The following is a 27368-nucleotide window of genomic DNA, read 5'->3' as shown; positions in this document are numbered from 1 at the left end:
ATCAACACAACCCAAGCGGCCTTTTATCATCAACTCTGGATCTTTACAACAAGAGGATTTACAGTCTCATAACAAGCTCCAACAATAACTCTGTGTCATTTGTTCTGCTGAAATATTTCCCTCATTCTGTCACCGCATCGTTCACTGCTCATAGAGTCTCCACTTAACGAGTGCCTCAACACTTCATGATGAGTCGTCAGTGGAGATGTCTCCATTTTGTCCAATTCAATCCTCCTGCCTTTGAGAAGTAGAACACTGGTGGACCAGGAAGAAACCCACACTGAAATATTTAATAGTTTTAAAACGCAGTAGACCTGAGATCTGATTAAAATTGAAGGTCTAGACAAAGGCAGAGGTGATTCAAGATCATAATCAGGAGATCAATCCAGAATAAACACAGCTCAGCTCTCAGATTTTCTACCAAACTGAAAGAGCTTATAAGTACTGAGTGCTCCATGTGTGTTTTATTAGAACAAACATTAAATGAGTGGATTAAATACTGAAGAGATTCAGCATGTGGTTAGGGCGCCATCTGGTGGTCCAGAGGTAAGATGTTACACTGTTTATAAACATGAATGAAGCGAAAAAAACATTAGGAATTAAAATACACTTTATTTATATTTATTTATTTAATATATATATATATATATATTGATAGAAGGAGGGCCAATGATAGATAGACACCAGGTAAAATAATGACAAAGTAAAAGAATACAATGATGGACAGGAGAGACAAAATAAAGAGAGACAATTATGGAAAACATTGAAATGAAAGATGCACAATCATAGACAGGAGATATAAAATACAAAAGAGAGATACATATTTGACGTGTTAAATGACTAATGGTTTTAAATGATTTCTAGCCGATTAAAAGTTTATATAGTACTTATAGATATAGAGAATAATGTGAGAGCTGTTATTATAGAAAGAACATTGTATTAGAACATTAATATAAATCTGAGCTACAGTTAGAGCTACTGCTCCAGAACATTCATCAGAACCATGACTTCCTGTTTCACAGGGGTATATATATTCAGGTAACACATAATCCAGATGTTGTTCTGGTGTGGATTGATTATTGTTTATTAATAATTTCATGAGATCATGAGATATTATTTGATCTTTTAATTTATAACTGCTGATTTCTATTAAAATATTAGATTGCTTTTGTGCAGCTGGATTGTGGGCTAGTAAGCCAGATGTTTAAACAACGACGTGGGAACATGCACCAATTTTACATCAAACACTACATGGATTGTATGGATTACATGGTTGTATGGATTAGAGACAGTGGCATTGAGTAGAAGACAGGAGGTGGAGCTGGAGGTAGCAGAGCTGAAGATGTTGAGATGTTCGTTGGCAGTGACGACGATGGACAAGATTAGAAATTAGTTTATTAGAGGGACAGCGCATGTTGGACGTTTTGGAGACAAGGTGAGGGAGGCGAGATTGAGATGGTTTGGACATATGTAGAGGAGGGACATGAATTATATTGGTAGGAGAATGCTGAGGATGGAGACACCAGGAAGGAGGAAAAAAAGGAAGAGCAAGGAGGAGGTTTATGGATGTGGTGAGGGAAGACATGCAGGTAGTTTGTGTGAAAGAGGCAGATGTAGAGGACAGAGTGGTATGGAGACGGATGATCCGCTGTGGCGCCCCCTAATGGGAGCAGCCGAAAGAAAAAGAAGAAGAAGACTACACAATTTATCTTGGATGACACAATTTCACAGAAGACAATAAAGGTCCAAATCCAGCATATAGAGGCTGAGTGAATGTGGTTTGGACTCTGTGAAGGAGCTTTATGGTGTCAGAGACGCTGTAGAAGGACAGAGTTCCTGCACTGTGATCCAGATACATTCCTATTCTGGATGGTGCTGGAACTCTGAGATCAGTTTTAATGTTGTTGTGATAGAAACAGAGTGCGGAAGAAGAACACCACAGACTCCAGGACTGATTGTTGAGTCCAAACCTACACTCATCACCCTGTCCTTTCCTGCTGATGTTTTTATATGAGACTGAAATAGACACACTCACACCGCTCCACTCCATCTCCCAGTAACAGCGTCCATACACACTCTCCTTACACAACACCTGAGGCCAGGAGTCAAATCTCTCTGGATGATCAGAGTTCTGCTGCTCTCTCACACTGTATCTCACTGCTCTGTTCTTCTTAGACAGAATGAGGTAACGATGTGCCGTGTTGGGATCCAGAGTGAGATAACAGGAATCTAAAATAAAAGAGAAAAACAAAATGAGCAACGTGAACACTGTGTGTGTGTGTGTGTGTGTGTGTGTGTGTGTGTGTGTGTGTGTGTTTGTAAAACGTACATTTCAGAAACTCATCTCTGCTCTGTGGCTCTGAGAGAAAAGACTGAACTGTGGAGGCAGAAATAAAATGATCAGATGATAAAACACATAAAATCAGAGATTTATATAAATCATCAGAAACGTGTGTAGATCAGAAACGTGTTTAGATCAAAAACGTGTGTAGGTCATTCATTAAGCACCAGAGGGCAGAGTTTCCCAGCTCGAACACAAACTCCTTCACATCAGCAGTTCATCATCAAGACTGGAATCAGGTGAGTGTTAAAAACTCTAAACTGTGCAGAACTTTGATGCTCAGGAATGAAGACTGACCCCTCGACATCACTCTGTCACAGAGCGAGTAAAGACCTCCATCATTGTGTTTCTCCAGCAGGAACAGCTCCTCTTACCTTGTGCAGGGATTTTGTTGAATTCCTCCTCACAGAATTCCTCTAGTTTTTTCTTCAGGTCTGAGAAATATTTTCTTAATCTATCTGATAAGTGATGTTGATGGACAGTGATGCTGGATGTGTGAAAATCTGGTCTTTTCCCTGAAGGAGACCGACGTCCATCAGAGACGCAGAGAGACTGGAAACTCTACAGAAAGAGAGTAACTAATGATCTCAGAGTAAAGACACACTTGTGATGTCAGACAGGGACATTTATTGTTCCCTTAATGAGAGGTGTTTTAGAGAGTGTGTGAGGAACAGCTGGTTCTGTAGATCAGACAGTGTGTGTTACCTGGAGGAAATGGATGTGATCGTGTGTGTGTAAAAGCTGCTCCATCTCAGTGACTCTCCTCTGAAGATCAGTGATCTCCTGCTCCAGTTCCTCCAGGAGTCGTTCAGCTCGACTCAGTTCAGCCTCCTCCTGAGCTCTGATCATCTCCTTCACCTCCAAGTGCTTTTTCTCCATGGAGCTGATCAGCTCAGTAAAGATCTTCTCACTGTCTTCCACTGCTGTCTGTGCTCTGAGCTGTTAGGACACACACACACACACACACACACACACACACACACACACACACACACACACACACACACACACACACACACACACACACACACACACACACACACACACACACACACATCTATCATTCCCTCTGTCACTGGGACTCTAAATGACTCCATGTTGTCCATGTTGTGTGTGTTTCTAGGAGCAGCTCCGTCTCTGCTCACTGCTCACCTTTATAGTGTTCACAGCCTGTTTCAGCTCCTGCACCTTCTTCTGCTTCTCCTGGATTCTCTGCTGGGATTTCATCTGCTGCTCCTTTAACTCACTCTGAGGAGAAAACAATTACAGTTAGCTTTTTCTAAAGTATGAGGTATATTATTATTATTATTTTTAATCTGTGTGTGTGTGTGGTGTGTTTAATTCTATTACAATGCCTAAAGAACTGGTACTTCAGTTTTCTAAAAATATGTATGGTTAGTCCACTTCATAGTGATAAAATCAGTATCATGATGAGTCCAGAAATCTCTAGACAGCTCTGTGTAATAGTAAGAACATTTGGTCTTCTCAATGTTGAATAAAAACCTCACTGCCAGGTGCCAGAGGAGAGGAGTCTGGTTCCTCTCAAGGTTTCTTCCTCATTACATCTAAGGGAGTTTTTCCTTGCCACAGTCTCCACGGCTGCTCATCAGGGATAAATACACATCGTTCACCTTGACGGTTGATTTCTGTAAACCTGCTTTGAGACAATGTCTGTTGTGAAAAGCGCTATAGAAATAAACTTGACTTGACTTGACTTGACAAAGTTATTTCCTGTAGACTCTTTAATCGCTGTTACTATTTAGACCTATCATCATGGTGCCATCTGCAGAATTGATAACCGAGTTTGAGCCAAGATCAGGTGTGCAGTCGTGGGTGAAATGTAACACTCATGATTACAACCAACACATTTTAACTTTAATAAAAATAAAAAAAATCCTATAACCAACTAAAGCAATTAAATCTAGATAAGAAAATAAACCAGCATTAATTCATTCTAGACAGTTTTCTAGTTCTAACCTGTTTCTCAGCTCGTTCTCCTGAGGCTGTGATGGTGTCGTGTCCTTTATGTTTATCTATCGTACATAAATAACAGATGCAGGTCTCATCAGTTCTGCAGTAGATCTCAAACAGCTTGTTATGTTCAGAGCAGATCTTCTGTTGAAGTTTTTCTAAATATTCAGTTAATGTGTGTTTTTTTAAAGCAGGAACTTCTAGATGAGGTTTGAGATGAATTTCACAAAAAGAAGTCAGACACACCAGACAGGATTTGACGGCTTTGTGTTTTCTCCCGGTGCAGAAATCACACTCCACATCTCCAGGTCCGGCGTAACTGTGATCAGGAGAAGCAGTTTGGACTTCAGTCTTCTTCTTCAGTTTTTCCACCACTTCAGCCACCATGTTGTTTCTGCGTAGAACAGGCCTGGCAGTAAAAGTGTCTCTGCATTGAGGACAGCTGTAGACGCCCTTCTGATCCTCCTGATTCCAGTGATGATTAATACACTCTTTACAGAAACTGTGACCACATGAGACAGTCACCGGATCCTTCAGGAGATCCAGACACACTGGACAGATGAACTGATCCTGATCTACTGAAATACTGGCCTCGGCCATTTTGCTGAGCTCACACACTGAGAGAACAAACAGCACTCAGAGTTCAGTTTTGTTTTTCAGACAAGAGATAAAAGCCAGATGTTGCTGTTCCACATTTCACCAGAGGGGGGGGTGTTAAAAAAACTTATATGAAGCTGAAATCCATGACTTTTAGTTATACAGTATAATGTGTTACAATATTGTTAATTATTAAAGCTGTTAATGGGAAAGAAAGGGGTTTTGTACATTTATTTCTGGGCCACATAAATAATTTGTGTTGGTATAAGATCTTTAATATTTTTATATTAATATGTGTGTGGTTGTGTGTTAAAGAGAAAAAAGTAGCACAGAAGAACTCAAGAACTTATATTCTCTACACAGACACCCTCCACTAATGCACTGTGCACTGATTCTCACAAGAATCACTTATATTTACTTATAACTCTCTTCTTTTTTAACCCTAATATTGCTTTCACTTGAATTGTCACATGTAAACACATTTAGAATTTCTATTTGGGAGATTTGGGATTGTCACTTACTGGCACTGATCATGTTTTCACAGTTCGTTAAGCCTTTTATATCCAGTGTGCCTACATGGAGGATTCGGTTCAGCAAGCAGGAAATGGAGACTTATAAAAGAAGGTGAAATACTTCAGTTGATGGATTCAATGGGCCTCAGTCCATTACAGTACTTTTGATATAATACAGCAGCAGTTCATCCAGTCTTGCATCTCTGCCCAATATCGTCTGCGAATTCTAACACTAAAGCTTTGTATACTGGAAAGTTGCTTTGGCGACACGTGCACTAATGGCGGATCCTGAAGCAGGACTCCGAGGACTGTGGTGCAAAAAGTTTTTATTAAGGTAATTGGAAAGAATGATGAAAGGTAAATGAGCAAATGAGACTTGTATTTTTGGCTTACAGAGCTCTCGGTGCAAGAGAGCCAGTGCAGCACTACCTAGAGGGATTGCCTGGCCATCAAGTGAATGGTCTTTAAAATCTGGTCATATCTGCTGGGACAAGCATTCACTCTCTGTTCAGACCATGCCTCGCTCCAATGTCTCCATAACATGAAAGACGGTGGATTAAGGTGCATGGCTAGAATGATGAAAAAATTAAATTAAAATGCTAGAAAAATGCTAATGTCTTCTGTCACTTCCTACCCTGAGCCAGAAAGCTCTCCACAGCCACATGATGACATCAGTACTCAACTAGCTCAATGAAGTGGTTTCTACATTTATCGTTAACCAAGTAAACTTAAAACTAACAATTTAATTATAATTTAGAACCAATTTATTTTGTCTTCAGCAGAAGGTGCAGGAACTAATACAGGCTGTGAACAGTATAAAGGTGAGCAGAGACGGAGCTGCTCCTAGAAACACACACAACATGGAAACATGGAGTCATTATCTATAAGAGCCAGATGCTGCTGTTCCACATTTCACCAGAGGGGGAGGTAAATATTGAAAAATCAATGACAGAATCAAGGGATAAATGTTTATTGCAGCACACCGTCTCTGGCACACATTCAAATTGATTCATATTATTGTAAAGCACTATAAAATTTGGAAATTGTCTCAAAGCAGCTTTACGGATGTAAAGCGGTTTTAAAGTTGTATAAAAGAGTAAATTTTATTAGTTTAATACCTAGAAGTTTGTTCCTTAAAACTGAGCACTGATGGTATCTCGCCTCTTTAACCTAGAGGATGCGGCATTGATAATTTCCTAAAATGAAAAAACGTTTGATTGGTAGTTTATTATAAATGAGCTTTGTCCCAGAGAAGATCATGTTCACATATGACTTCTTTCTATTATAGATCTTTAACCTGCATTTATGGATGGCATGGTGAAATGTGTTCACACGCAATGCATTCTGGAGGTGTTTAGGAGCCCATTTGATGTTAATGAGTTAACGACTGTTAATGTGACTAAATGTAGCTAAATGTATATAATAATTTATTTAAAAAAGTATGGAGGTGTTATCCATGAATAAACTGATTTTGCTGTGGCATAAGAGAAATAAAACATTTGGATCGGAAGATGGATTTACACAAACATAGACAATAAAACATCATAAAACACCTGTGATAAATGGCTGTGAAACTGACTGTTTCTTTGTGCATCTTGATTGTCTGCTAGTAAGACAGATTTTTGCAACCACTTAGGAATGTGGAAGAATTTTACATAAAACAATAGACACGTTTGTCAGGTGCTGAGTGGGGGAACCCTAATGCAGTAAAATAGTCTTTAATGAGAACACCAGACAAAAAAACAGGAGGCAGTATGAAGACACAGTACATAAATTCCAAACTGGCAGATAGGGTAAATGTAGGCAGAGAAGAAATCCAGGGTAATCCAAAAGGGTGGGTAACAGGAAGCAGAGCAGCCAGGATGGCGGGAGTAGATAACCTGGCAGGGAGTATGTGTTCTTGGCATCCTTAAATAGTAAGTGGAGTACAATATGAAAACATCCCATAAATGCTTAGGCTAAGATGGCTGCAGCAAACCCGGAAGACCATCCTAATTTTATTCTGGATCACACAATCTCACAGTAGTAGACGCAGAAGGGGACCAGTAGAGTCCAAACCCAGGGTATAGAGGCTGAGTGAATGTGGTTTGGACTCTGTGGAGGAGCTTCATGGTGTCAGAGACGCTGTAGAAGGATAGAGTTCCTGCACTGTGATCCAAATACACTCCTATTCTGGATGGTGCTGGAATTCCTAAATCATTCTTAATGTTGTTGTGATAGAAACAATGAGAAGAACAAAACAAAGTCCAGGACTGGTTGTTGTACCCAAATGCACACTCTTTATCCTGTCCTTTCCTCCTGATGCCTTTATATGAGACTGATATGTCCACAATTCCAACACCGCTCCACTCCACCTCCCAGTAACAGCGTCCACTCACACTCTCCTTACACAACACCTGAGGCCAGCTGGAGTCAAATCCCTCTGGATGATCAGAGTACGGCTGCTCTCTATCATTAAATCTCACCGCTCTGTTTCTCTCATACAGAATGAGTTTATGATGCACCGTATTGGAATCCAGAGTCAGATAACAGAAATCTAAAAAAAAAAAAATTAATTAATTAATTAATTAAATAAATAAATAAATAAATAAATAAATAAATGTTTATGCTATTTGCATGTGTTTGAAATTGTTTGTTTATGTGTGCTTTCTGATATGTCTGTACGTATTTGTGGCAGTGGAGCCGTGGTCAAATTTTGTAAATGGAAGGTAGAGCCTGAGGAAGCACGTGGTAAGTACTCCCACTGTTGCTGTGAGCAATGGAGAGCATGAAAGGAGAAAGAGAACATATGGAGTCCTAGCCACTGAGTATAGTCAATTAAGTCCTCTCCACCCACCAGCAAACTAAACATTAAGCCCCCTTGGAGGTTGACATAGAGCATTGTCAGTTCTTCCGGGCCTTGATCAAAGCTCAGGCTGAGGACCAGAAGGTGCTCAAGGGTGTGCTAGAATAAGAGAGGATCCCAGCCGCCACCCTAGCTCCAGGCTAATCACATGTTTGTATATGCTGACCTAAAAATAGGAATTGTGCAGAGGGTAGGCTGAACTTGGAGCAACACCAACAGCACCAGAAATGCCTGCTAGAGGTGTGCAAAGCAAACAAAATCCTTGACTTGGTGGTGTGGGAGCAATTCTTTGACCGACTTTCAGCTACAACAGCAAAGTGGAACAAGTGTCAGTATCTAGCATTGCTGGATCAGATGGTCAAGCTGGCTGAAGACAAATTAGTGGCACATCAGCCACCAAAAAGCATACTGTTGAGGCAGGGATTAACCCCTGCCGCACCATCCTCTACTTCTGGGAATTAATTGGCCCACATTTAAACTGTTATTGAAGGGAATTTGGTATCCTTCTAATTTTTTGTAGATGTGAAATGTGCACAACATTAGCTAGGGAGGCATTGCTGAGGCTATTAGTTGTATCTGTATTATTCTATACGGAAAGGTACATTGCATTTGTGGCGATGTGCACAGTAGTGTGAGGCATATTGCAAATGTCAGCTGATGAATCCACCAGCCACCCCAAAAGTGCCATTTGGCTAATTTAGAACCCTTTGAAAGAATTGGGATGGTCCTCTTTGGGCCATTAAAATAGACAGCATGAGGGCATTGCTTAGTGCTGGTTTTAGTAAACTATGCTATGTGATACCTGCAATGGGTGCCTTTGCTTAATATCTCAGCTTGCACTGCATTTAAATTTCACCAATTGAAATATTATTCAACTGTGAGTTATATGCCATACTGGAAAATTGGGAAAATTGGGAAGGAGGACCTTCTTACATTAAAAACACTTGAGAGCAAAACTACACACAGTGGGAGAATTAACAATTGAATGAATTTGCAACAGACTTCAAAACAACAGTTCTTGTGCATGGCTGTGTGAATTTGTATTCGAAGAGAAAGTATTCATATTACAACCACATGAAGCTCTAAATGACTCTCTCGAGGTGTCAGGCGTCAAAGAGCTTTTGAGGTCACGTGAGGAGTCAGAGTATTTGATCATGAGGTCAAGAATTTTGTCAATTTGGGCTTCCATTTGGGTCATGGCAGGTGTATCCCCAATTGGCAGCGACTGTGACCTGCCCAAGACCCAAGACCAAAAAAGGAAATGAGAGATTAGTTGGGGCTGGCTGGCCATTATTGCAGATGGTGATGAAATTGTTTGGATGTCACCATCTCTCTGATTGATCTTACTAAAAGGAAATATAAGATCCTGTCCAGTGGTCTGAATGGTTCCAGCAGGCTTTCACTAAGGTAAAGCTAGACTCTGTGGTGGGCCACTTTACATTTTTATTTTTTGGTCCTTTTTATTTTACATACTGACATTTTACAGATCTCAGGCAGGGGACTGAGGGCTGTGTTGTCTCAGATGGTGAAGGGCTATGTACCACCCAGCTTTTTTTGCTGTAGAGCAGGTACAGAACAATGAAAAAGAAATGCTTAAATGTTTGACGATCTAATACAATGCCAGCTGCCCGGTCCTTCTTTCCAACAAGCCCTCCACAAGGTGGAAATGTGTGTGTCCATGTGTGTGAAGGATGTACATGTTTAGTATGTGTTTGTAGGTGTGTTAGATGCACATTTCAGAAAATCCTCTCTGCTCTGTGGTTCTAGTGGTAAAATGTTGTGTACTGCTGCAGCTGGGAAGAGAAAAATGGAGATAAAGTTAAAAAGCATCATCAGGTGGCACAAAAGATGGAAACAGATGAAAGTGCCAGGTGTGTTTCTCCAGTAGGAACAGCTCTTCTCACCTTTTGAGGGGATTTTGCTAAATTTCTTTTCACAGAATTCCTCGAGTCTCTTCTTCAGATCTGAGAGAGAATTCCTCAATCTATCAAATATAAAATGTTGATGGAGAATGATGCTGGATGCATCAAAAGTAGGTCTTTTAAATGGAGGAGAGCGACGGCCAGAAGCTAAAAGCTACAGAAAACAATGTAACCTTAAAAAGATAAACAGCACAAACAAAGCAATTTGGAAAGTAAAAGGAAAGAACAAGGATTTTGTTGTACAAAGTTGCAGCGTTCTCTCTCACTTTCTTTTTTCTTTCTCATTTTCAAAATGTGCTCATATTTACATCAATGTTCTCGCACTAAATTACCCAACCTGACCTCAAGAGAACACCACAGTGAGTGTGTGTTACCTGGAGAAAATGGATGTCATCATGTGTCTCTGTGTGTGAAAGCTTTTCTAGCTCAGTGACTCTCCTCTGAAGATCAGTTATGTCCTGCTCCAGTTGCTCAAGGAGTTGTTCATTTCGACTCAGTTCAGCCTCCTCCTGAGCTCTGATCATCTCTGTCACCTCCGAGCGCTTTTTCTCCATGTAGCTGATCAACTCAGTAAAGATGATCTCATTGTTTTCTACTGCTGTCTGTGCACTGAGCTGTTAGGACACACGCACAAACCAAATGACTCCATGTTGTCCATGTTGTGTGTGTTTCTAGGAGCAGCTCCGTCTCTGCTCACTGCTCACCTTTATAGTGTTCACAGCCTGTTTCAGCTCCTGCACCTTCTTCTGCTTCTCCTGGATTCTCTGCTGGGATTTCATCTGCTGCTCCTTTAACTCACTCTGAGGAGAAAGTTTAAATATTGATTTCAATGAAGGTACATTTGTGTGTCCTAGGGCTGTATTTGCTATGCTAGGTGTGTGTGAGTGTGTGTTACATTGGAGACCATAAAATAATATAGATAGTTATATAGTGAAATTTGCATTTGTGTTCAGTCTGCCAGCATTCTGTAGATTTTATACAATGGGGTTTTATTATAATGGCTGGAAATGAAGGATTTTCATTAGCAGGCAGATGGAAGATTAAATTGCTGCCCAACCATGAATGAAACCTGGATGTGGATTCATTTTGGGCTTTGGAGACAGGTGCATAGATGGAAGGTGGGGCTAAAGAGTAACATTTTTGAGCTGTAAATGAACTGGATGATGGTGTGACATCTTGATTGCCTGCCAAAGTCTAAAGTCCAGAGGAACTCAAGATAAACCATAGCTGCACATATTATTTGACTGTTTTTTGCTTTACTTTGCTTTGTGCCATAAAGAATTATTTAGGTTCTCACCTGTTTCTCAGCTCTTCCTCCTGAGACTGTGATGGTGTCGTGTCCTTTATGTTTATCCATCATACACATATAACAGATGCAGGTTTGATCAGTACGACAGTAGATCTCAATGAGCTTGTTATGTTCAGAGCAGATCTTCTCTTGTAGCTTTACTGAGGCTTCAGTTAATGTGTGTCTTTTCAAAGCAGGAACGTCTAGATGAGATTTCAGGTGAGTTTCACAGTAAGAAGACACACACACCAGACAGGACTTGGCGGCTTTGTGTTTTCTCCCAGTGCATAAACACACTCCACATCTCCAGATCCAGCATAACAGTGATCAGGAGAAGCAGCTTGGACTTCAGTCGTCTTCTTCAGTTTCTCCACCACTTCAGTCAGCATGCTGTTTTTGCGTAGAACAGGTCTTTGAGTAAAAGTGTCTCTGCACTGAGGACAGCTGTAGACGCTCTTCTGATCCTCCTGATCCCAGCAGCCATTAATACACACCTTACAGAAACTGTGTCCACACGGGACAGTCACCGGATCCTTCAGGAGATCCAGACACACTGGACAGATGAACTGATCCTCTGAAAGCTGATCTACTGAAATACTGGCCTCTGCCATTTCCCTGCTTTTACACACTCAGAAATTGAGATCAGTTTTGGTTTTCTAAAATGACGAGTTATTTCCTGGTTCTGTGTGTGTTAGAGAGAGAAGTAGGAGGAGCAAAAACACAGGTAGGTTATAAAAACTCACCTGTTAAGCATTTAGTCTCCTTTCAGTTCATAAATGTAACCCATGTATCTACAATTACTGGGATTCATTTCTAGAAATACAAAATTTGATTTTTCTGATCTTTTTGTCTCCTGACACCTCAAACACAACATTCATCCTCATTGATAAATTACAATAGTTACAATTCTACAGTTTATTCATAGTGACATCTTTATAAAAAAAGAACCCTGAAAATGTCTGGATATATAAAGTTACATCTTTATTTCTGACTGTTTCAAAGCACTTACACTGGAGACTTCTTTTACAAATATAAAGCAAAGGTCACTATATCAGTGACTGAACACTTTTATAATCTGTTTATATGAAATGTCCAGCGTCACTGTGAATGAGCTGTTACTATAGAAATGATAAGGTATTAGAGTGAAAGCATACACTAGACAATAGACAAACGCACACCATTTACCTTCACTGTTGTTTTCTGTAAAGCTGCTTTGAGACAATGTCTGTTGTGAAAAGCGCTATACAAATAAACTTGACTTGACTTGACTTGACGTGGGAAAACAGAGGAAGTTGGGCAATAGCGGCCACTAGAGGCAAAAGGGGAAAAAACCTGACACTCCACTACTCCAAAGCATAAATTACTCAAGAGATGTGGGCTGGTGGTACTGGACCAATTTTGATAATTTAGTTAGTGCCATGAATTGCTCCACCTGCTTGATGGATTGTGCTGCATTTCTGGATTTTAAATACTGTTCAGTGTTTCAGTTAAAATTTCAGGAGAAGGAACAACTTCAGATTTCAGAAAGGGAACGTTTATTTTATTTTGTACTACAAGAAGAAAAATCCAATGCATTCCGGAGTTTCCATTTTATTTATATATAGTGTGACTTTAATGACAATAAAAATTTGTGTTTTGGATTTATTATTGTTTTTTAGTTATTTAATGACAGTGTGATTAATATAAAACAAACAGATAGAACTTTACAATACTGAGGTCATGAGATTTAATTTGATAATTTTTTTTATTTGTTTCTTATCTGACAGTTAATTTCTAACATTTTGCTTTTAATTATAATAAAATTAAAATATGTTTTAATTATATAAATGGATTATATAAAGGACAGATGTTTGAGCAAAAGTTTTACATAAAACACTACACACTTTATTCTGGAACACACAACCTCACAGTAGAACCATAAAGCAAGGAGAACCCGAACGCAGCATTCAGAGGCTGAGTGAATGTGGTTTGGACTCTGTGGAGGAGCTTCATGGTGTCAGAGACGCTGTAGAAGGACAGAGTTCCTGCACTGTGATCCAAATACACTCCTATTCTGGACGGTGCTGGAACTCCGAGATCAGTCTCAATGTTGTTGTGATAGAAACAGAGAGAAGAAGAACACCACAGACTCCAGGACTGATTGTTGCGTCCAAACCTACGCTCAATATCTCGTCCTTTCCTGCTGATGTTTTTATATGAGGCTGATATGGACATACCACCCAAACCATCACTACTCCATTCCACCTCCCAGTAACAGCGTCCAAACATACTCTCCTTACACAACACCTGAAACCAGTAGTCAAATCTTTCTGGATGATCAGAGTATCCCTGCTCTTCCTCACTACGTGTCACTGCTCTGTTCTTCTCAGACAGAATGAGGTTCTGATGTGCCGTGTTGGGATCCAGAGTCAGATAACAGAAATCTAAAATAATAATAAAAACTAGATAAACAATGTGTACAATGTAGGGTTTCATTTAAAAAAAGTGTGTGTGTGTGTGTGTGTGTGTGTGTGTGTGTGTGTGTGTGTGTGTGTGTGTGTGTGTGTGTGTGTGTGTGTGTGTTTAGACATACATTTCAGAAAATCCTCCCTGCTCTGTGGTTCTGGTGGTGAAATGATCTGATCTGCTGCAGCTGCGGAGAGAAAAATGGAAATAAAGAGCAACAGATGGTCCCTCTCCTCTTTAGTCTGGAGGACGTAGTGTCAATGGTTTACAAATAGAAAAATAAAATTGTACTTTGTCTGATCATAGAACAGTTTTCCACTTTGGCTCAGTATATTTTAAATGAGCTTTGGCCCAGAGAAGATGGTGGTGTTTCTGGGTTATGTTCATGCATACCTTCTTCTTTGCGTGATAGAGATTTAACCTGCATTTGTGGATGACACGGCAAACTGTGTTTACATACAATGATTTCTGGACATGATAATGAGCCCATGCAGTGATTTCCATTCCAGAATCATGATTAAAAGCATTGCTGCCTGAGAGCCTGGAGATAACGGTCTTTCAATACTGATTTCTCCAGATTTCATGAAACTTTTGACATTATGTTCTGTAAATGATGAGATATTCAACTGCAATCTTATGTTGAGGAACATTATTGTGAAATTTTTCCACAATTTGTAGACACAGTCTTTCACAGATTGCTGAAGCTCTGCCCATCTTTACTTCTGAGAGAATCTTCCTCTCTAAGATAAACTATTTATACCCAAGCTTAAACATCTGATATGTTCTCTGTGTTCTATTGTGAATTAAACATGGGTTAATGAGATTTGCAAATCATTGCATGCTTATGTTTTTATTAACATTTTACATGATGTCCCAACAGGTTTTTGAAATTAGGGTTGTATTTCAAATTGTCAAGTGAATAAAGTGGCTGCAGAAAACACTTTAAAGAGCGAGTAAAGACCTCCATCATTGTGTTCTTCCAGCAGGAACAGCTCTTCTTACCTTGTGGAGGGTTTTTGTTGAATTCTAACTCAAAGAATTTGTTGAGTCTCTTCTTCAGCTCTGAGAGAGAATTCCTCACTCCATCAAATAAGAAGTGTTGAGAGGAAGTGATGCTGGATGTGTCAAAATCTGGTCTTTCTAATGAAGTAGACTGGAATGTAGAATCTAAAACCTACAGAAGACAAGTTAAACCTCATGAACATCCATCAGTGTTCTGTCACTACATTATTAGTTGAACTCCACACACACTTGAGAGGTGTTTTAGAGAGTGTGTGAGGAACAGCTGGTTCTGTAGATCAGACAGTGTGTGTTACCTGGAGGAAATGGATGTGATCGTGTGTGTGTGAAAGCTGCTCCAGCTCAGTGACTCTCCTCTGAAGATCAACGATCTCCTGCTCCAGTTGCTCCAGGATTTGTTCAGGTCGACTCAGTTCAGCCTCCTCCTGAGCTCTGATCATCTCCATTACCTCCGAGCGCTTTTTCTTCATGGAGCTGATCAGCTCAGTAAAGATCTTCTCACTGTCCTCCATTGCTCTCTTTGCACTGAGCTGTTAGGAAACACACACACACACACACACACACACACACACACACACACACACACATCTATCATTCCCTCTGTCACTGGGACTCTAAATGACTCCATGTTGTCCATGTTGTGTGTGTTTCTAGGAGCAGCTCCGTCTCTGCTCACTGCTCACCTTTATAGTGTTCACAGCCTGTTTCAGCTCCTGCACCTTCTTCTGCTTCTCCTGGATTCTCTGCTGGGATTTCATCTGCTGCTTCTTTAACTCACTCTGAGGAGAAATCATTGAAAGTGCATTTATGTATTAATGTGTGAGTGATGGTGTTGGTGCACCTCATAGTGTAAAAACTTAAAATCCTCATCATGCTGAGTCCAGATATGGAATAAATGTGGCCTTGTGCAACTAGAAAAAAAGCCTAGACCTTTTCACGAAGAACTCTGAAGAACACCATGGACATTGTTATATTGTTATAAAATGTGCGCTTCAGGCTGTAAATGTTTTGTAGATTTTATACCATTGGGATTATGCTTATAGCTGGAACTGAATGATTCTGTGAGCTCCAGTTACAAGCAGATAGAAGATTAGATAGCTCCATAACCATGGATGAACCCTGTCAACTATCAGAGATTTTCAGAAGCAGTGTTTTGAACATTGGTCCATGGATATGAGGTGGGGCTAAAGAGTACAATCTTGAACTGTAAATAAACTGGATTATGGTTTGACTACTTGAGTGCCTGCCAGAGTCTGAAGTCCAGAGGAGTTCAAGATCAACTTCAGCTTCTTATGTTTGTTTTAACATTTGTTTCCATCTTTACTAATAGACACAATTTAACCAGAGAAACATTGAAAGTGTTTTTTTTTTCCTTAAAGATTTTCTAGATGAGCAAACCAATGAGGATGAATTCATTCGAGATATTTTAAGTTCTCACCTGTTTCTCAGCTCGTTCTCCTGAGGCCGTGACGGTGTTGTGTCCTTTATGTTTATCCATCATACACATATAACAGATGCAGGTTTGATCAGTTCTGCAGTAGATCTCAATCAGCTTGTTATGTTCAGAGCAGATCTTCTCTTGTAGCTTAACGGACTCTTCAGTTAATGTGTGCTTTTTCAAAGCAGGAATTTCTAGATGAGGTTTCAGATGAGTTTCACAAAGAGAAGCCACACACACCAGACAGGACCTTGTGGCTTTGTGTTTTCTCCCGGTGCAGAAATCACACTCCACATCTCCAGGTCTGGCATAACAAAGAGCATGAGAAGCGTCTTGGACTTCGGTTTTCTTCACTTTCTCCACCACTTCAGCCAGCATGTTGTTTGTGCATAAACCAGGCCTTGGAGTAAAAGTGTCTCTGCACTGAGAACAGCTGTAGACTCCCTTCTGATCCTCCTGGTCCACCGAAAGCTGATCTACTTAATTGCTGGCCTTAGCCATTTTCCCCACATTCACGTGAAGAGAAAAATAGATTGAGACAAAAATCAAAAACCCTTCGTGTTTTATCTAAATGAACTTTGAGCTTCTGTGTTTATAACGTAATGGAGAGAGTGGGCGGAGCTTTAAAGTAGGAAGATGTAGCTAATGATTCTTAGTTATAAAGTGTAATGTGCTGTAATGTGATTAAATATCAAAGCATTTGTCAAATGGGTGGTTGGCGTTTTCTTCCTCTAAGCACAGAACAATAATGTGGGGATGTTTACTTTCTACATCATTGTATATTTCAGGAATCAGTGAGAAAAATGTCTGATCCTAAAATGTTATTTCATGAACCTGATTGGTCATTTAAGTGTCTGAATATCACACCAGTGTAAATTTAAATGACAGTATGAAGAAGGTCTGCATTGCTAGCATAAGATATATCAGGCATCTCAGTCCGTATTTATTTATCTAAGATGAAGTTTTTGTCTATTTACCTGCATTCTTTAGAAACCCACGTCTGATATACCGTAGATATTAAAAATCTACCCACCCCTGTTAACACAACAAACACAACAAACTTCCTTGCTAATGTTATTAATGGTATGGAAATCGTACTACATTTTGGTAGTTGAGTAAAGAAATGACAATTTGCTGAAATATTGTCTCATATTTATTACAAAAAAGTCCAGAGCTGCTGGGACAGCACTTGTTCCCAGGATTCCCAAAATTCCCAAGTTTTGTCCTCTAGCACACTTTCCTTGACACTTCACATAGCAAGAACTATAAGGAATCATTTCCTCCTTAAAGACGTGAAATGAATGATAATGCCTAAGAGGCAAAACAACCCTTGTGTTCTCGAAGATTAGTTTTTACAAAGAATAAGAAATAAAATCATACGACTGATATTAGCGTCAGCTGTATCATGGTGTCATCCTAAAAACAGCCCAAAGTGTAAACCGTTGCAGAGGCTCGGTTCATCGTGTCCGTCAATGAGTTGAGTCCTGCTGCTGTGTCCTGGAACTAAATCTCAACTGCTTCATCTTAATCTTCTACATCTATAGGCGATAGCGCTCGAGTTTCGCTCTAGTGTAAGAATTTTTGTGAAACAATTTTGGAATGATCTTAAAAAATGTATATATATATATATATATTAAAAACTGAAAGCCTCTTGTTTAAATCAGCATACAGATCCATTGTACATATGTAGCAATGTCTTATTAAGAACTAGCCAAGTTATTTTGGATCACACAACCTCACAACAGAACCAAACAAACTATAAAGTCTACACCCAGCATATAGAGGCTGAGTGAATGTGGTTTGGACTCTGTGGAGGAGCCTCATGGTGTCAGAGACGCTGTAGAAGGACAGATTTCCTGCACTGTGATCCAAATACACTCCTATTCTGGATGATGATGGAACTCCGAGATCAGTCTTCATCTTGTTGTGATAGAAAGTGAGAGAAGGATAAGAACACTGCAGACTCCAGGAACGAATGTTGTGTCCAAACCAACACGCCACACCCTCCCCTTTCCTGCTGATGTCTTTATATGAGATCGAAATTTCCACTACGTTGCTCCATTCCATCTCCCAGTAACAGCGTCCACACAGGCTCTCCTTACTCAACACCTGAAGGCAGGAGTCGAATCTCTCTGGATGATCAGTGCACTGCTGTTCGATTACACTGCGAGTCACCATTTTATTCTTTTCACACAGACGGAGGGAACGATGTGCCGTGTTGGGATCGAGAGTCAGACGACAGAAATCTAATATAAAATTGAAAAGAAAAAACATTGTACAGGCTGAATAAATGACGGGGCAGTTGAATATGTATTTATTTATGCTGTCGATCGATTTAAATATTTATATGCGATTAATCGCATGATTGCCATGAAGTAACTCGTGATTAATCACAACTTAATCGCACATTTTTATCTGTTCTAAATGTATCATAAATGAATAATTTTCACGTTTTTAGTACTCTAATCATCATGGACAAAGTAATGGTGGTGTTTTAAATTATGTAAATCATCAGGACATCCAATGGAAAATGGCGCATTAGAAAAACCAATGTTTAGTGATTGGAAATTATTCTGTAGCATTTATTTTTTATTTTTTATATCTGAGTAAAAAAAAGGGCATTGTGAATAAATGCGTGTTGCGCTGCAGGTTTAAATTTCACCTTGTTTCTATTTATTCGTTTCCATTTTTATTTTTGTGCGCTACATGACTTTCTTTTGGCTTCTCCTATTAGGGTTCGCCACAGCGGATCATCCGTATTCATGATCTGCATGTTCGATTTGGCACATGTTTTACGCTGGATGCCCTTCCTAATGCAACCCTCCCCATTTATCCGTGCTTGGGACCGGCACTGAGAGTGCACTGGCTTGTGCAACCCTAAAGGCTGGGGTTGTTCCCTAATCGCATGTTAATAAAATGAGTGCAGTTAAAATGTATTTGTGTTTGCGTGTTATTAATTCGTTCATTTTGACTGGCCAAAAACAAACCACCAAAAAACATTTACATTTCAGAAAATCTTCTCTGCTCTGTGGTTCTGCTGGTGAAATGATGGAAACTGCTGCAGCTGTGGAGAGAAAAATGAAAATAAAGTCAAAAAGTCAGATGAAAAGAAAATGGAATCAGTTGAAAGTGATAGACAGTTTTGAGGTCAGGTGTATAAAGTGGCTGCAGAAAAGATAAAAATAAGAACACTTTACAGAGCGAGTAAAGACGTCCATCATTGTGTTTCTCCAGCAGGAACAGCTCCTCTTACCTTGTGCACGGATTTTGTTGAATTCCTCCTCACAGAATTCCTCGACTCTCTTCTTCAGATCCGAGAGAGAATTCCTCACTCCATCAAATAAAAGATGATGGTCAGCGGAAATGTCTGGTCTGATATCTGTGGGAGACTGTCGTCCAGATTCCAAAACCTACAGAAAATCAAATACATTTACAATAAAAATCAACTGCATGTGTTAACTAAATCCCATCATTTCAATGATGATATTTAACAGAAGAATTACTTTATCAGTTTCATTGTTTGGACAAGATTCCTAATTTTGTAAAATCGGCAAAAAATGTTTCCCGTCGGAACTTTCCCAAAAACTCTGTTAGGAGAGAATTTAGTTGTGAAAATTGTTGTTTTTATTGTTTTTTATGTAAATTATTTTATGTTTTGGTAATAATTTGTGGTCCAAATTGTTAAAACTTCTGTGAGCCCTTGATAGCCTAAGCCACAGGGGATTTATGTGGGCATTCTGAGTACATTTCCAGCTTGGCATGCCCAACTCACAGCAGACTGGCAGACACCAGGGCCCATGTAGTAGCATTGTTTAAGGTGAGGTTACTGGAAGTTCTGTCAGGTCTGTGCATGAGAGCTTCTGGTTCTGTGAGATGTGACGACGAGACAGTTGAGGCACATGTCTTAGCCTATTCAGGACTATTAAAAAAAAAAGTAAAGGGTGTGTTACCTGGAGGAAATGAATGTGGTCATTTGTGTCTGAAAGCTGCTCCAACTCAATGACTTTCATCTGAAGATAAATGAGCTCCTGCTCCAGTTGCTCCATGAGTTGTTGAACATGACTCAGTTCAGCCTCCTCCTGAGCTCTGATCATCTCTGTCACCTCAGAGCGCTTTATCTCCATGGCGCTGATCAGCTCAGTAAAGGTTATCTCATTGTCCTCTATTGCTGTCTGTGCACTGAGCTGTTAGGACACACACACACACAAACACACACACACACACACACACACACACACACACACACACACGATTTAGAGGTCATATGTTTCATTTCCTCTGTCACTGGGACTTTAAATGTATTATTGTCCACGTTGTGTATGTTTCTAGCAGAAACTCTGCTCACTGCTCACCTTTATAGTGTTCACAGCCTGTTTCAGCTCCTGTACCTTCTTCTGCTTCTCCTGGATTCTCTGCTGGGATTTCATCTGCTCCTCCTTCAGTTTACCCTGAGGACATAAGAGTGATGTATTCAGCTGATTATAGATTTTGCAAATCCATATCATGTTATGACTGTGTTCTTGTAACAGAGGCCCTGTAGGTGACCCTAGAGGTGACAACCTCAAATCCAATTCAATAGAGGCAAGGAAAAAGTTATTTGGACAGGTCTAGAAGAAAAGCTAGGAGGCCACAATACTCTGCATTGCCTAAGGATGTTACACCACCCCCTTGCTCAGCTGTGGATGTTGTTCTGCCCTCTTGCTTGGCGGAGGACATCAATTCCCCTTCTGGCTTTGCCTCTGCGGTTACTTTCTTCTCTGGCCTCGCTACGCTGAGCCCATCATTCTGCTTTGCTGTTGAGTTTTCTCACCCTGCCCTGCCAAGGTGTATAAAGTATCTGACAAAAGTGAGTATACCCCTCACATTTTAGCTACCATTTTAGTATCTTAAATTTGGGTAAACTTGGATATATTTAGTATCAATGTTTGTTTTTCAGTACAGATTTACTTCTGCTCAACTCAGATAAGATGAAAGAATACTTACACTTTAAAATGTATGCTTTTTATACTTTATCTTTGTGTTTTTTCTCATATTCTATTTCTAGTTACATGTTGGACAGTTGTAATAAGTATTTCACTACATTCTGTATCAACTTGTAGCTGACGAATACAATTTTATTTATTAATTTAAAGTCTATGAAAAAGTTGTTTTATATGATGCCTTATCTTTGTGCTGACCTTGCTCTATTTGTAAAGCTGAAACATTATGGGTGTTGGTTCAAATATGTGCAAACAGGTCTAACCAAATTTTAACAATAAAATTGCATAAATTTTCCATCAGCTTATTTATTTCTATATAAGCATAAGACAAATTCTAGTTCTTACCTGTTTCTCGGCTCTTTCTGCTGCAACGGTGACAGTGTCGTGTCCATTGTGATTGCTCATCATACACATGTAACAAATGCAAGTTTGATCAGTGCGGCAGTAGATCCTCAACACTTCGTCATGCTGAGAGCAGATCTTCTCTTGTAGTCTTGCAGAAGCTTCAATTATTGTGTGTTTTTTAAAGGCAGTAGACTGATAGTGAGGTTTAAGATGAGTTTTACAAAAAGAAGCCACACACACCAGACAGGACTTGAGGGCTTTGTGTTTTCTTCCAATGCAGAAATCACACTCCACGTCTCCAGGTTCTGCTTGGACTTCAGTCTTGTTTTCCAGTTTTTCCACCACTTCAGCCAGCATGTTGTTTCTATGTAGAATCGGCCTTGGAGCGAAATTAACTCTACATTGCGGACAGCTGTAGACCTTCTGCTGGTCCTCTTGATTCCAGTGATCGTTAATACACACCTTACAGAAACTGTGTCCACAGTTTATAGTGACTGGCTCTTTCAGGAGGTCCAGACAGATTGGACAGAAGAACTCCTCCTGTATTATTGATATACTGGCACAAGCCATCGTCCTACACTAACTGTATAAAGAGTAATAAAAAATGTTTAGAGTTCAGTTTCATTTTCTTCTAAATATTTTTCAGCTTCTAAATGTATAGTGTTAGATTGTGTGGGAGGAGTCAATTGTGTGGGTGTAGCAAACATTCGTGACTTTCTGTGATGTAATGCGAGAGAATACGATTCATTTGTAAACGTGTAATAGGAAAGGAGAGGGTTTTTTTGCACATTATTTATGGATTATTATCATTATTATTACTATTATTATTGGTATTGGATTGATGTTTCACATAATTTCACAAATTCAGTTTGCCTGCTGCTTCCTAAAACTATGGGTTAGTTTTGACTTATTTGAATTGTAATAAACAAACCAGCCTTCAAATCTGATTTTTTTTTTTCACTTTTACATTATGCACATAATGCACCTTGGTCATTTAATCTCTGCTGACGAGTCTGACTTCCAGAGCGAGGTGTGTAAAATAAGAACTGAATTGAAAGTATGAAGAACAGCAGCATTCCAGTAACATGACACACCCGTTCACCGTTTCATATTTTGAATCGTAGTAAACTTAAAATGAAATATTTCAGAAGGTGGGAATGCTTTATTCAGTTCTACTTTTCAGTGATTTATGAACAACCTAGAGCTGCTGTGCTTAGTACTTAGCACTTAGGCCATTGTCAAGGTTATGACTCAAATAGTGTTGTAATTTAGATGTGTAATATTTGTTTATGTCACAGAATTTCGGCTGGTGTTTGTGTGTTTATGTTTCGGAATAACTTTCGGCAAAAAAATGACATCTTGCTGGTAAAAAAATATATATATATATGGCTGGTATAATATAGTGTTACAAAACGCTTTAGTCTCTACTATAGGCAGGTGCCATAACGTTTTTATTCTGCACCACCTATCATTTGAAACTTTACATTTTCTGTGACTTTCTAATAAAAAATAATGGAACCTTCAAACTTCTGTTTTGAGTGTTCCATTATTTTTTATTAGAAAGTCACAGAAAATTTTATTTGCCAGCAAGATGTCATTTTTTTTATGCGAAAGTTATTCCGAAACATAAACACACAAACAACCGGCCGAAGTTCTGTGACATAAACAAAGGAATAAACATCTAAATTACAACACTATTGTTTGGTTGGAGCAAAAATGCTTTACGGCATGTGGTTCACTGGACCCTTATCTTTCCTAATAAACCGGGATTAGCAGCAGTGGATGTGTTTGTGACTCGTTATTACAATAATGATGTAAGTAGTGCATTTTTTTATGCATGTTGTTCTTGCGTGCTGCTTACACACATTCAGCAAATACATTCGTTATACGTTTTCCATTGATAAACAGTGACCTGAAATCGTTGCCTGAGGCTTAGTGCTTTAGAATGATGTATAGTTATTTATGGTTACTCTTCCCCCTTTTTATACAATCTAGGAGAAAAACGTCAGTCCAAGTGCCGACGTGAAAATTGTGTTACCTGCTGGTTCACGCAATTCAAAGCTCAACTACACCCCCTGCTGCCTCAATGTATTAATGCAGAGAAGTTACAATAGAATGCATGCAGATTTTTTTTTCTATTACGGTATGTTACAAAATTGTTGTCAAAACATACCATTCTCTATATATAGCTAACCATAACCATTTGCTCCAGGCATCTTTAAAATAAAAATTAAATCTACACATATTCATGGCTGAAAGGAGATGAAATGGTTAAATATTCATAACCAACCTGTTATTATACTCCTCCAAGTCCACGGGTTCTTACATGTACACACTTGTACGCACACACAGGAAAGAGGAAGGAATTCAAAGAAAACTAATCTGGTCTCTTTCGCTCAGTGTGGATATTCAGGAAAATGTTCAAGGCCAGTATTTCAGTAGATCAGGATCAGTTCATCTGTCCAGTGTGTCTGGATCTTCTGAAGGATCCGGTGGCTACACCGTGTGGTCACAGTTTCTGTAAGGTTTGCCTTAATAACTGCTGGGATCAGGAGGATCGGAAGGGCGTCTACAGCTGTCCTCAGTGCATACACACTTTCACGCCGAGGCCTGATCTACACAGAAACAGCATCCTGGCTGAAGTGGTGGAGAAAGTGAAAAAGAAGACTCAAGTCCAAGCTGCTTCTCCTGATCACTGTTACGCCGGACCTGGTGATGTGGAGTGTGATTTCTGCACCGGGGAGAAGCAAAAAGCCGTCAAGTCCTGTCTTGTGTGTGTGGCGTCTTATTGTGCAAATCATCTGAAACCTCATCTTGGACGTACTATTTTAAAAACACACATTAATCGAAGCGTCAGCAAAACTACGAGAGAAGATCTGCTCCGAACATAAGAAGCTGATTGAGATCTACTGCAGAACTGATCAAACCTGCATCAGGTGGCACAAAAGATGGAAACAGATGAAAGTGCCAGGTGTGTTTCTCCAGTAGGAACAGCTCTTCTCACCTTTTGAGGGGATTTTGCTAAATTTCTTTTCACAGAATTCCTCGAGTCTCTTCTTCAGATCTGAGAGAGAATTCCTCAATCTATCAAATATAAAATGTTGATGGAGAATGATGCTGGATGCATCAAAAGTAGGTCTTTTAAACGGAGGAGAGCGACGGCCAGAAGCTAAAAGCTACAGAAAACAATGTAACCTTAAAAAGATAAACAGCACAAACAAAGCAATTTGGAAAGTAAAAGGAAAGAACAAGGATTTTGTTGTACAAAGTTGCAGCGTTCTCTCTCACTTTCTTTTTTCTTTCTCATTTTCAAAATGTGCTCATATTTACATCAATGTTCTCGCACTAAATTACCCAACCTGACCTCAAGAGAACACCACAGTGAGTGTGTGTTACCTGGAGAAAATGGATGTCATCATGTGTCTCTGTGTGTGAAAGCTTTTCTAGCTCAGTGACTCTCCTCTGAAGATCAGTTATGTCCTGCTCCAGTTGCTCAAGGAGTCGTTCATTTCGACTCAGTTCAGCCTCCTCCTGAGCTCTGATCATCTCTGTCACCTCCGAGCGCTTTTTCTCCATGTAGCTGATCAACTCAGTAAAGATGATCTCATTGTTTTCTACTGCTGTCTGTGCACTGAGCTGTTAGGACACACGCACAAACCAAATGACTCCATGTTGTCCATTTTGTGTGTGTTTCTAGGAGCAGCTCCGTCTCTGCTCACTGCTCACCTTTATAGTGTTCACAGCCTGTTTCAGCTCCTGCACCTTCTTCTGCTTCTCCTGGATTCTCTGCTGGGATTTCATCTGCTGCTCCTTTAACTCACTCTGAGGAGAAAGTTTAAATATTGATTTCAATGAAGGTACATTTGTGTGTCCTAGGGCTGTATTTGCTATGCTAGGTGTGTGTGAGTGTGTGTTACATTGGAGACCATAAAATAATATAGATAGTTATATAGTGAAATTTGCATTTGTGTTCAGTCTGCCAGCATTCTGTAGATTTTATACAATGAGGTTTTATTATAATGGCTGGAAATGAAGGATTTTCATTAGCAGGCAGATGGAAGATTAAATTGCTGCCCAACCATGAATGAAACCTGGATGTGGATTCATTTTGGGCTTTGGAGACAGGTGCATAGATGGAAGGTGGGGCTAAAGAGTAACATTTTTGAGCTGTAAATGAACTGGATGATGGTGTGACATCTTGATTGCCTGCCAAAGTCTAAAGTCCAGAGGAACTCAAGATAAACCATAGCTGCACATATTATTTGACTGTTTTTTGCTTTACTTTGCTTTGTGCCATAAAGAATTATTTAGGTTCTCACCTGTTTCTCAGCTCTTCCTCCTGAGACTGTGATGGTGTCGTGTCCTTTATGTTTATCCATCATACACATATAACAGATGCAGGTTTGATCAGTACGACAGTAGATCTCAATGAGCTTGTTATGTTCAGAGCAGATCTTCTCTTGTAGCTTTACTGAGGCTTCAGTTAATGTGTGTCTTTTCAAAGCAGGAACGTCTAGATGAGATTTCAGGTGAGTTTACAGTAAGAAGCCACACACACCAGACAGGACTTGGCGGCTTTGTGTTTTCTCCCAGTGCATAAACACACTCCACATCTCCAGATCCAGCATAACAGTGATCAGGAGAAGCAGCTTGGACTTCAGTCGTCTTCTTCAGTTTCTCCAAATCTCACCACTTCAGTCAGCATGCTGTTTTTGCGTAGAACAGGTCTTTGAGTAAAAGTGTCTCTGCACTGAGGACAGCTGTAGACGCTCTTCTGATCCTCCTGATCCCAGCAGCCATTAATACACACCTTACAGAAACTGTGTCCACACGGGACAGTCACCGGATCCTTCAGGAGATCCAGACACACTGGACAGATGAACTGATCCTCTGAAAGCTGATCTACTGAAATACTGGCCTCTGCAATTTCCCTGCTTTTACACACTCAGAAATTGAGATCAGTTTTGGTTTTCTAAAATGACGAGTTATTTCCTGGTTCTGTGTGTGTTAGAGAGAGAAGTAGGAGAAGCAAAATCACAGGTAGGTTATAAAAACTCACCTGTTAAGCATTTAGTCTCCTTTCAGTTCATAAATGTAACCCATGTATCTACAATTACTGGGATTCATTTCTAGAAATACAAAATTTGATTTTTCTGATCTTTTTGTCTCCTGACACCTCAAACACAACATTCATCCTCATTGATAAATTACAATTGTTACAATTCTACAGTTTATTCATAGTGACATCTTTATAAAAAAAGAACCCTGAAAATGTCTGGATATATAAAGTTACATCTTTATTTCTGACTGTTTCAAAGCACTTACACTGGAGACTTCTTTTACAAATATAAAGCAAAGGTCACTATATCAGTGACTGAACACTTTTATAATCTGTTTATATGAAATGTCCAGCGTCACTGTGAATGAGCTGTTACTATAGAAATGATAAGGTTTTAGAGTGAAAGCATTAATATAAATCTGCACTACTGTCAGAGCTGCTGTTACAGAAATGTAAGCAACATTGAAATCAATGTTTTGTGTATTTTTGTGGTGAAGTGCTTTGTATTTTTGTTTATTAGCAATATGCAGTTTTCTCAGTGGACAGTAGAGGGCGACAGTGTGCTGTTGAGTGATTTTGGAGTTTTATCATGCAGCAATAACAATA

The 27368-nt window shown here is 39.6% G+C and overlaps 2 protein-coding genes and 1 pseudogene across 3 annotated transcripts; all 3 read right to left on the bottom strand.

Moving 5' to 3' along the window:
* Positions 1–862: 862 nt before the first annotated feature.
* Positions 863–4965, bottom strand: LOC310722112 (tripartite motif-containing protein 16-like). Its single transcript, XM_083534479.1, has 7 exons — positions 4319–4965; positions 3494–3589; positions 3047–3280; positions 2716–2902; positions 2330–2377; positions 1698–2229; positions 863–1247 (listed from the first exon to the last, which is right to left on the bottom strand). The coding sequence occupies exons 1-6, from the start codon at positions 4910–4912 to the stop codon at positions 1706–1708; spliced, it is 1683 nt and encodes a 560-aa protein (XP_083390605.1). The 5' UTR covers positions 4913–4965; the 3' UTR covers positions 863–1247; positions 1698–1705.
* A 2117-nt stretch (positions 4966–7082) lies between these two features.
* Positions 7083–24631, bottom strand: LOC310722281 (uncharacterized protein). The gene is given in 20 exon segments (XM_083534630.1): positions 7083–7957; positions 10000–10059; positions 10171–10342; positions 10563–10802; positions 10893–10988; positions 11486–11769; positions 11772–12104; positions 13363–13899; positions 14049–14108; positions 14924–15095; positions 15238–15471; positions 15625–15720; positions 16380–16858; positions 18098–18625; positions 19384–19443; positions 19633–19789; positions 20330–20563; positions 20732–20827; positions 21704–22286; positions 23994–24631. Coding segments are annotated over 19 exon segments (4947 nt in total). The 5' UTR covers positions 22274–22286; positions 23994–24631; the 3' UTR covers positions 7083–7418.
* On the bottom strand, positions 24566–26806 carry LOC310722280 (E3 ubiquitin/ISG15 ligase TRIM25-like; annotated as a pseudogene). The gene is made up of 6 exons (XR_014538301.1): positions 26803–26806; positions 26023–26647; positions 25430–25525; positions 25100–25339; positions 24708–24879; positions 24566–24630 (listed from the first exon to the last, which is right to left on the bottom strand). The product of XR_014538301.1 is annotated as an E3 ubiquitin/ISG15 ligase TRIM25-like (transcript).
* Positions 26807–27368: the final 562 nt, after the last annotated feature.

The sequence above is a fragment of the Silurus aristotelis genome (genome assembly GCF_946808225.1).
Source record: "Silurus aristotelis genome assembly, chromosome: 28".
NCBI lineage: Eukaryota > Metazoa > Chordata > Actinopteri > Siluriformes > Siluridae > Silurus > Silurus aristotelis.
This window is presented reverse-complemented; position numbering and strand designations above follow the sequence as displayed.

What these genes read in the sequence shown, in the direction of transcription:
- LOC310722112 (XM_083534479.1), bottom strand. Translation starts at nt 4,912, where the DNA reads ATGGCCGAGGCCAGTATTTCAGTAGATCAGGATCAGTTCATCTGTCCA. An exon ending in AGGCTGTGAACACTATAAAG is followed by an intron (nt 3,281 to 3,493) that starts GTGAGCAGTGAG and finishes GTGTCCTAACAG; the next exon opens with CTCAGAGCACAGACAGCAGT. An exon ending in CAACAAAATCCCTGCACAAG is followed by an intron (nt 2,378 to 2,715) that starts GTAAGAGGAGCT and finishes CTGCCTCCACAG; the next exon opens with TTCAGTCTTTTCTCTCAGAG.